Raw genomic sequence first — 9699 nt, 5'->3', positions numbered from 1 at the left:
CACTGTCGGAGGGTCAGTACTGAGGTGGTGCTGCACTGTCGGAGGGTCAGTACTGAGGGAGTGCTGCACTGTCGGAGGGTCAGTACTGAGGGAGTGCTGCACTGTCGGAGGGTCAGTACTGAGGGAGTGCAGCACTGTCGGAGGGTCAGTACTGAGGGAGTGCTGCACTGTCGGAGGGTCAGTACTGAGGGAGTGCAGCACTGTCGGAGGGTCAGTACTGAGGGAGTGCAGCACTGTCGGAAGGTCAGTACTGAGGGAGTGCTGCACTGTCGGAGGGTCAGTACTGAGGGAGTGCTGCACTGTCGGAGGGTCAGTACTGAGGGAGCGTTGCACTGTCGGAGCGTCAGTACTGAGGGAGTGCTGCACTGTCGGAGGGTCAGTACTGAGGGAGTGCTGCACTGTCGGAGGGTCAGTACTGAGGGAGTGCTGCACTGTCGGAGGGTCAGTACTGAGGGAGTGCTGCACTGTCGGAGGGTCAGTACTGAGGGAGTGCTGCACTGTCGGAGGGTCAGTACTGAGGGAGCGCCGCACTGTCGGAGGGTCAGTACTGAGGGAGTGTTACACTGTCGGAGGGTCAGTACTGAGGGAGTGCTGCACTGTCGGAGGGTCAGTACTGAGGGAGTGCTGCACTGTCGGAGGGTCAGTACTGAGGGAGTGCTGCACTGTCGAAGGGTCAGTACTGAGGGAGTGCTGCACTGTCGGAGGGTCAGTACTGAGGGAGTGCTGCACTGTCGGAGGGTCAGTACTGAGGGAGCATTACACTGTCGGAGGGTCAGTACTGAGGGAGCGTTACACTGTCGGAGGGTCAATACTAAGGGAGTGCTGCACTGTCGGAGGGTCAAAACTGAGGGAGTGCCGCACTGTCGGAGGGTCAGTACTGAGGGAGTGCTGCAATGTCGGAGGGTCAGTACTGAGAAAGTGCTGCACTGTCGGAGGGTCAGTACTGAGGGAGCGTTACACTGTCGGAGGGTCAGTACTGAGGGAGCATTACACTGTCGGAGGGTCAGTACTGAGGGAGCGTTACACTGTCGGAGGGTCAGTACTGAGGGAGTGCTGCACTGTTGGAGGGTCAGTACTGAGGGAGTGCTGCACTGTCGGAGGGTCAGTACTGAGGGAGCGTTACACTGTCAGAGGGTCAGTACTGAGGGAGTGCCGCACTGTCGGAGGGTCAGTACTGAGGGAGCGTTACACTGTCGGAGGGTCAGTACTGAGGGAATGCTGCACTGTCGGAGGGTCAGTACTGAGGGAGTGCTGCACTGTCAGAGGGTCAGTACTGAGGGAGCGCTGCACTGTCGGAGGGTCAGTACTGAGGGAGCGCTGCACTGTCGGAGGGTCAGTACTGAGGGAGCGTTACACTGTCGGAGGGTCAGTACTGAGGGAGTGCTGCACTGTCGGAGGGTCAGTACTGAGGGAGTGCCGCACTGTCAGAGGGTCAGTACTGAGGGAGCGCTGCACTGTCGGAGGGTCAGTACTGAGGGAGCGTTACACTGTCGGAGGGTCAGAACTAAGGGAGTGCTGCACTGTCAGAGGGTCAGGACTGAGCGAGTGCTGCACTGTCGGAGGGTCAGTACTGAGGGAGCGTTACACTGTCGGAGGGTCAGTACTGAGGGAGTGCTGCACTGTCAGAGGGTCAGTGCTGAGGGAGCTTTACACTGTCGGAGGGTCAGTACTGAGGGAGTGCCGCACTGTGGGAGGGTCAGTACTGAGGGAGTGCCGCACTGTCGGAGGGTCAGTACTGAGGGAGTGTGCACTGTCGGAGGGTCAGTACTGAGGGAGTGCTGCACTGTTGGAGGGTCAGTACTGAGGGAGTGCTGCAATGTCGGAGGGTCAGTACTGAGGGAGTGCCGCACTGTCAGAGGGTCAGCACTAAGGGAGTGCTGCACTGTCGGAGGGTCATTACTGAGGGAGTGCTGCACTGTCGGAGGGTCAGTACTGAGGGAGTTCTGCACTGTCGGAGGGTCAGTACTGAGGGAGTGTTACACTGTCGGAGGGTCAGTACTGAGGGAGCGATACACTGTCGGAGGGTCAGTACTGAGGGAGTGCCGCACTGTCGGAGGGTCAGTACTGAGGGAGTGCCGCACTGTCTGAGGGTCAGTACTGAGGGAGTGCTGCACTGTCGGAGGGTCAGTACTGAGGGAGTGCTGCACTGTCGGAAGGTCAGTACTGAGGGAGTGTTACACTGTCGGAGGGTCAGTACTGAGGGAGCGATACACTGTCGGACGGTCAGTACTGAGGGAGTGCTGCACTGTCGGAGGGTCTGTACTGAGGGAGCATTACACTGTCGGAGGGTCAGTACTGAGGGAGTGCCGCACTGTCAGAGGGTCAGTACTGAGGGAGCGCTGCACTGTCGGAGGGTCAGTACTGAGGGAGCGTTACACTGTCGGAGGGTCAGTACTGAGGGAGTGCTGCACTGTCGGAGGGTCTGTACTGAGGGAGCGATACACTGTCGGAGGGTCAGTACTGAGGGAGTGCTGCACTGTCGGAGGGTCTGTACTGAGGGAGCATTACATTGTCGGAGGGTCAGTACTGAGGGAGTGCCGCACTGTCAGAGGGTCAGTACTGAGGGAGCGCTGCACTGTCGGAGGGTCAGTACTGAGGGAGTGTTACACTGTCGGAGGGTCAGAACTAAGGGAGTGCTGCACTGTCAGAGGGTCAGGACTGAGCGAGTGCTGCACTGTCGGAGGGTCAGTACTGAGGGAGCGTTACACTGTCGGAGGGTCAGTACTGAGGGAGTGCTGCACTGTCAGAGGGTCAGTGCTGAGGGAGCTTTACACTGTCGGAGGGTCAGTACTGAGGGAGTGTCGCACTGTGGGAGGGTCAGTACTGAGGGAGTGTTACACTGTCGGAGGGTCAGTACTGAGGGAGTGTGCACTGTCGGAGGGTCAGTACTGAGGGAGTGCTGCACTGTTGGAGGGTCAGTACTGAGGGAGTGCTGCAATGTCGGAGGGTCAGTACTGAGGGAGTGCCGCACTGTCAGAGGGTCAGCACTAAGGGAGTGCTGCACTGTCGGAGGGTCATTACTGAGGGAGTGCTGCACTGTCGGAGGGTCAGTACTGAGGGAGTTCTGTACTGTCGGAGGGTCAGTACTGAGGGAGTGTTACACTGTCGGAGGGTCAGTACTGAGGGAGCGATACACTGTCGGAGGGTCAGTACTGAGGGAGTGCCGCACTGTCGGAGGGTCAGTACTGAGGGAGTGCCGCACTGTCTGAGGGTCAGTACTGAGGGAGTGCTGCACTGTCGGAGGGTCAGTACTGAGGGAGTGCTGCACTGTCGGAGGGTCAGTACTGAGGGAGTGTTACACTGTCGGAGGGTCAGTACTGAGGGAGCGATACAATGTCGGAGGGTCAGTACTGAGGGAGTGCTGCACTGTCGGAGGGTCAGTACTGAGGGAGCATTACATTGTTGGAGGGTTGGCTTTGAGGGAGTGCTGCACTGTCGGAGGGTCTGTACTGAGGGAGCATTACACTGTCGGAGGGTCAGTACTGAGGGAGCGTTACACTGTCGGAGGGTCAGTACTGAGGGAGCGTTACACTTCGGAGGGTCAGTACTGAGGGAGCGTTACACTGTCGGAGGGTCAGTACTGAGGGAGCGTTACACTGTCGGAGGGTCAGTACTGAGGGAGTGCTGCACTGTCGGAGGGTCAGTACTGAGGGAGTGCTGCACTGTCGGAGGGTCAGTACTGAGGGAGTGCTGCACTGTCGGACGGTCAGTACTGAGGGAGTGCTGCACTGTCGGAGGGTCAGTACTGAGGGAGTGCTGCACTGTCGGAGGGTCAGTACTGAGGGAGTGCCGCACTGTCAGAGGGTCAGTACTGAGGGAGTGCTGCACTGTCGGAGTGTCAGTACTGAGGGAGTGCTGCACTGTCGGAGGGTCAGTACTGAGGGAGTGCTGCACTGTCGGAGGGTCAGTACTGAGGGAGTGCTGCACTGTCGGAGGGTCAGTACTGAGGGAGTGCCGCGCTGTCAGAGGGTCAGTACTGAGAGAGTGCTGCACTGTCAGAGGGTCAGTACTGAGGGAGTGCTGTCGGAGGGTCAGTACTGAGGGAGTGCTGCACTGTCAGAGGGTCAGTGCTGAGGAAGCGTTACACTGTCGGAGGGTCAGTACTGAGGGAGCGTTACACTGTCGGAGGGTCAATACTGAGGGAGCGTTGCACTGTCGGAGGGTCAGTACTGAGGGAGTGCCGCACTGTCAGAGGGTCAGCACTAAGGGAGTGCTGCACTGTCGGAGGGTCAGTACTGAGGGAATGCTGCACTGTCAGAGGGTCAGTACTAAGGGAGTGCTGCACTGTCAGAGGGTCAGTACTGAGGGAGTGCCGCGCTGTCAGAGGGTCAGTGCTGAGGGAGCTTTACACTGTTGGAGAGTCAGTGCTGAGGGAGCGCCTCACTGTCTGAGGTCAGTACTGAGGGAGTGCTGCACTGTCAGAAGGTCAGTACTGAGAGAGTGCTGCACTGTCAGAGGGTCAGTACTGAGGCAGTGCTGCACTGTCAGAGGGTCAGTACTGAGGCAGTGCTGCACTGTCGGAGGGTCAGTACTGAGGGAGCGCCGCACTGTCGGATGGTCAGTGCTGAGGGAGCGCCGCACTGTCGGCGGGTCAGTGCTGAGGGAGCGCCGCACTGTTGGAGGGTCAGTACTGAGGTAGTGCCGCACTGTCGGAGGGTCAGTGCCGAGGGAGCGCCGCACTGTCAGAGGGTCAGTACTGAAGGAGTGCCGCACTGTCGGAGGGTCAGTACTGAGGGAGTGCTGCACTGTCGGAGGGTCAGTACTGAGGGAGTGCTGCACTGTCGGAGGGTCAGTACTGAGGGAGTGCTGCACTGTCGGAGGGTCAGTACTGAGGGAGTGCTGCACTGTCAGAGGGTCAGTGCTGAGGGAGCTTTACAATGTCGGAGGGTCAGTACTGAGGGAGGGCCGCACTGTCGGAGGGTCAGTACTGAGGGAGTGCTGCACTGTCAGAGGGTCAGTACTGAGGGAGTGCTGCACTGTCAGAAGGTCAGTACTGAGGGAGTGCTGCACTGTCAGAAGGTCAGTACTGAGGGAGTGCTGCACTGTCGGAGGGTCAGTACTGAGGGAGCGTTACACTGTCAGAGGGTCAGTACTGAGGGAGTGCCGCACTGTCGGAGGGTCAGTACTGAGGGAGCGTTACACTGTCGGAGGGTCAGTACTGAGGGAATGCTGCACTGTCGGAGGGATAGTACTGAGGGAGTGCTGCACTGTCGGAGGGTCAGTACTGAGGGAGTGCTGCACTGTCAGAAAGTCAGTACTGAGGGAGTGCTGCACTGTCGGAGGGTCAGTACTGAGGGAGTGCTGCACTGTCAGAGGGTCAGTACTGAGGGAGTGCTGCACTGTCAGAAGGTCAGTACTGAGGGAGTGCTGCACTGTCGGAGGGTCAGTACTGAGGGAGTGCTGCACTGTCGGTGGGTCAGTGCCGAGGGAGTGCTGCACTGTCAGAAGGTCAGTACTGAGGGAGTGCTGCACTGTCAGAAGGTCAGTACTGAGGGAGTGCTGCACTGTCGGAGGGTCAGTACTGAGGGAGTGCTGCACTGTCGGAGGGTCAGTACCGAGGGAGTGCTGCACTGTCGGAGGGTCAGTACCGAGGGAGTGCTGCACTGTCGGAGGGTCAGTACCGAGGGAGTGCTGCACTGTCGGAGGGTCAGTACCGAGGGAGTGCTGCACTGTCGGAGGGTCAGTGCCGAGGGAGTGCTGCACTGTCGGAGGGTCAGTACTGAGGGAGTGCTGCACTGTCGGAGGGTCAGTGCCGAGGGAGTGATTTGAGGTAAAGTTGCTGTTGTTAACGAGGTAAAGTCATGAATCTGATGATTTTCACTTTGCTCCAAAGCCTGGCACAAACTGAACTGAGCCAGTTACCGGGTATAAACCCCAGCCTGGACTGGTTATGCTGGTGTTGCTGGTTATGGTAGTGTTGCTGGTTATGGCGGTGTTGCTGGTTATGGTGGTGTTGCTGGTTATGGTAGTGTTGCTGGTTATGGCAGTGTTGTTGGTTTTGGTGGTGTTGCTGGTTATGCTGGTTATGGTGGTGTTGCTGGTTATGGCGGTGTTGCTGGTTATGGTGGTGTTGCTGCTTATGGTGGTGTTGCTGGTTATCCTGGTTATGACGGTGTTGCTGGTTATGGTTGTGTTGCTGGTTATGGTGATGTTGCTGGTTATCCTGGTTATGACGGTGTTGCTGGTTATGGTGGTGTTGCTGGTTATGGCAGTGTTGCTGGTTATGCTGGTTATGGTGGTGTTGCTGGTTATCCTGGTTATGGTGGTGTTGCTGGTTATGGTGGTGTTGCTGGTTATGGTGGTGTTGCTGGTTATGGTTACCTCTGTCCGCCGGTACAATGTGGCCTCCCCGAAGGCGCCTCTGCCCAGGATCTTCACCGGGATGTAGTGAACTTCTCCCCCGGCCTCGCTCAGCGCCGAGTCCCCGGCCTCGGGGTCCGCCCGGCCCGACTCACTGCAGCCGAACTCGGAGCTGACCGACTCCAGGTGCCGCTCGAACGGCTTCAGCTCCATGGCGGCGGCGGAGAGCAGAGCGCGGAGACCCCGTCACTGCGGCCGGACCCGGCTCAGCCTGAGGCCCGAGGCCCCAACACAGCGGCGCCTGGCGCTGGGAGGAGCGCAGTGACAGTCCCGGTATCGCCGCCTGGCGCTGGGAGGAGCGCAGTGACAGTCCCGGTATCGCCGCCTGGCGGAGGGAGGAGCGCAGTGACAGACCCGGTGCTGCCCCCTGACTGTTGGAGGAGCGCAATGACAGTCCCGGTATCGCCGCCTGGCGGTGGGAGGAGCGCAGTGACAGACCCGGTATCGCCGCCTGACGGTGGGAGGAGCGCAGTAACAGTCCCGGTATCGCCGCCTGGCGGTGGGAGGAGCGCAGTGACAGTCCCGGTATCGCCGCCTGACGGTCGGAGGAGCGCAGTGACAGACCCGGTATCGCCGCCTGACGGTGGGAGGAGCGCAGTGACAGTCCCGATATCGCCCCCTGGCGGTGGGAGGAGCGCAGTGACAGATCCGGTATCGCCGCCTGGCGGTGGGAGGAGCGCAGTGACAGTCCCGGTATCGCCGCCTGGCGGTGGGAGGAGCGCAGTGACAGTCCCGATATCGCCGCCTGGCGCTGGGAGGAGCGCAGTGACAGTCCCGGTATCGCCGCCTGGCGGTGGGAGGAGCGCAGTGACAGTCCCAGTATCGCCGCCTGGCGCTGGGAGGAGCGCAGTGACAGTCCCGGTATCGCCGCCTGGCGGTGGGAGGAGCGCAGTGACAGTCCCGGTATCGCCGCCTGGCGCTGGGAGGAGCGCAGTGACAGTCCCGGTATCGCCGCCTGGCGCTGGGAGGAGCGCAGTGACAGTCCCGGTATCGCCGCCTGGCGCTGGGAGGAGCGCAGTGACAGTCCCGGTATCGCCGCCTGGCGCTGGGAGGAGCGCAGTGACAGACCCGGTGCTGCCCCCTGACTGTTGGAGGAGCGCAATGACAGTCCCGGTACCGCCGCCTGACGGTGGGAGGAGCGCAGTGACAGTCCCGGTATTGCCGCCTGACGGTCGGAGGAGCGCAGTGACAGTCCCGGGTATCGCCGCCTGACGGTGGGAGGAGCGCAATGACAGTCCCGGTATCGCCGCCTGACGGTGGGAGGAGCGCAGTGACAGTCCCGGTATTGCCGCCTGACGGTCGGAGGAGCGCAGTGACAGTCCCGGTATCGCCGCCTGGCGCTGGGAGGAGCGCAGTGACAGACCCGGTGCTGCCGCCTGACGGTCGGAGGAGCGCAGTGACAGTCCCGGTATTGCCGCCTGACGGTCGGAGGAGCGCAGTGACAGTCCCGGGTATCGCCGCCTGGCGCTGGGAGGAGCGCAGTGACAGACCCGGTGCTGCCCCCTGACTGTTGGAGGAGCGCAATGACAGTCCCGGTACCGCCGCCTGGCGGTGGGAGGAGCGCAATGACAGTCCCGGTATCGCCGCCTGACGGTGGGAGGAGCGCAGTGACAGTCCCGGTATTGCCGCCTGACGGTCGGAGGAGCGCAGTGACAGTCCCGGGTATCGCCGCCTGGCGCTGGGAGGAGCGCAGTGACAGACCTGTGCTGCCCCCTGGCGGTGGGAGGAGCGCAGTGACAGACCTGTGCTGCCCCCTGGTGCTGGGAGAAGAAAAGTGACACTAGACGTGCTGCCCCCTGGAGGTGGGAGGAGAGCAGTGACACTCCTGGTGCTGCCCCCTAGCGGTGGGAGGAGAGCAGTGACACTCCTGGTGCTGCCCCCTAGCGGTGGGAGGAGAGCAGTGAGAGTCTCGATGCTGCCGCCTGGCGGTGGGAGGAGAGCAGTGACACTCCCGGTGCTGCCCCCTGGCGGTGGAAGGAGAGCAGTGACACTCCTGGTGCTGCCCCCTGGCGCTGGGAGGAGAGCATTGACACTCACGGTGCTGCCCCCTGGCGGTGGGAGGAGAGCAGTGACACTCACGGTGCTGCCCCCTGGCGGTGGGAGGAGAGCAGTGACACTCCCGGACAAAAACAAAAATACCTGGAAAAACTCAGCAGGTCTGGCAGTATCTGCGGAGAGGAACAGTTAACGTTTCGAGTCCGTATGACTCTTCAACAGAACTAAGTAAAAATAGAAGAGAGGTGAAATATAAGCTGGTTTAAGGGGGGGTGGGACAGGTAGAGCTGGATAGAGGGTCAGTGATAGGTGGAGATAACCAAAAGATGTCACAGACAAAAGGACAAAGAGGTGTTGAAGGTGGTGATATTAGCTAAGGAATGTGCTAATTAAGGGTAGAAAGCAGGACGAGCAAGGTACAGATAGCCCTAGTGGGGGTGGGGTGGGGGGAAGGGATTGAAAAAGGCTAAAAGGTGGAGATAAAACAATGGATGGAAATACATTTAAAACTAATGGAAATAGGTGGGAAAAGAAAAATCTATATAAATTATTGGAAAAAGGGGGGCATTGGAAAGGGGGTGGGGATGGAGGAGAGAGTTCATGATCTAAAGTTGTTGAATTCAATGTTAAGTCCGGAAGGCTGTAAAGTGCCTAGTCGGAAGATGAGGTGCTGTTCCTCCAGTTTGCGTTGGGCTTCACTGGAACAATGCAGCAGGCCAAGGACAGACATGTGGGCATGAGAGCAGGGTGGAGTGTTAAAATGGCAAACGACAAGGAGGTTTGGGTAATGCTTGCGGACAGACCGAAGGTGTTCTGCAAAGCGGTCACCCAGTCTGCGTTTGGTCTCTCCAATGTAGAGGAAACCGCATTGGGAGCAACGAATGCAGTAGACTAAATTGAGGGAAGTGCAAGTGAAATGCTGCTTCACTTGAAAGGAGTGTTTGGGCCCTTGGATGGTGAGGAGAGGGGAAGTAAAGGGGCAGGTGTTGCACCTTCTGTGGTTGCATGGGAAGGTGCCGTGGGAGGGGGTTGAGGTGTAGGGGGTGATGGAGGAGTGGACCAGGGTGTCCCAGAGGGAACGATCCCTGCGGAATGCCGCAAGGGGGGGTGAAGGGAAGATGTGTTTGGTGGTGGCATCATGCTGGAGTTGGTGGAAATGGCGGAGGATGATCCTTTGAATGCGTTGTGGGAGGGGGCCGGAGTAGGACTGGAACAAGGAATGTTCCACATACCCCATAAAGAGACAGGCATAACTGGGGCCCATGCGGGTACCCATAGCCACACCTTTTATTTGGAGGAAGTGAGAGGAGTTTAAGGAGAAATTGTTCAGTGAGAGAACAAGTT

The 9699-nt window shown here is 59.4% G+C and overlaps 1 protein-coding gene across 1 annotated transcript in view; it reads right to left on the bottom strand.

Moving 5' to 3' along the window:
* The window catches only part of LOC144676163 (serine/threonine-protein kinase Nek9-like), a gene marked incomplete at its 3' end in the record, with an annotated part of 20220 nt that extends 13628 nt beyond the window's left edge, over positions 1 to 6592 (bottom strand). The window contains exon 1 of the mRNA XM_078536658.1: positions 6322 to 6592. Coding sequence (XP_078392784.1) covers positions 6322 to 6513 — 192 coding nt within the window. The remainder of the gene's footprint in view (positions 1 to 6321) is intronic.
* Between the last annotated feature and the right edge of the window lie 3107 nt (positions 6593 to 9699).

This window comes from Cetorhinus maximus, unplaced genomic scaffold (genome assembly GCF_964194155.1).
Source record: "Cetorhinus maximus unplaced genomic scaffold, sCetMax3.hap1.1 HAP1_SCAFFOLD_1394, whole genome shotgun sequence".
NCBI lineage: Eukaryota > Metazoa > Chordata > Chondrichthyes > Lamniformes > Cetorhinidae > Cetorhinus > Cetorhinus maximus.
Note: the sequence above shows the minus strand (reverse complement) of the source record. Positions and strands in the feature narration are given on the sequence as shown.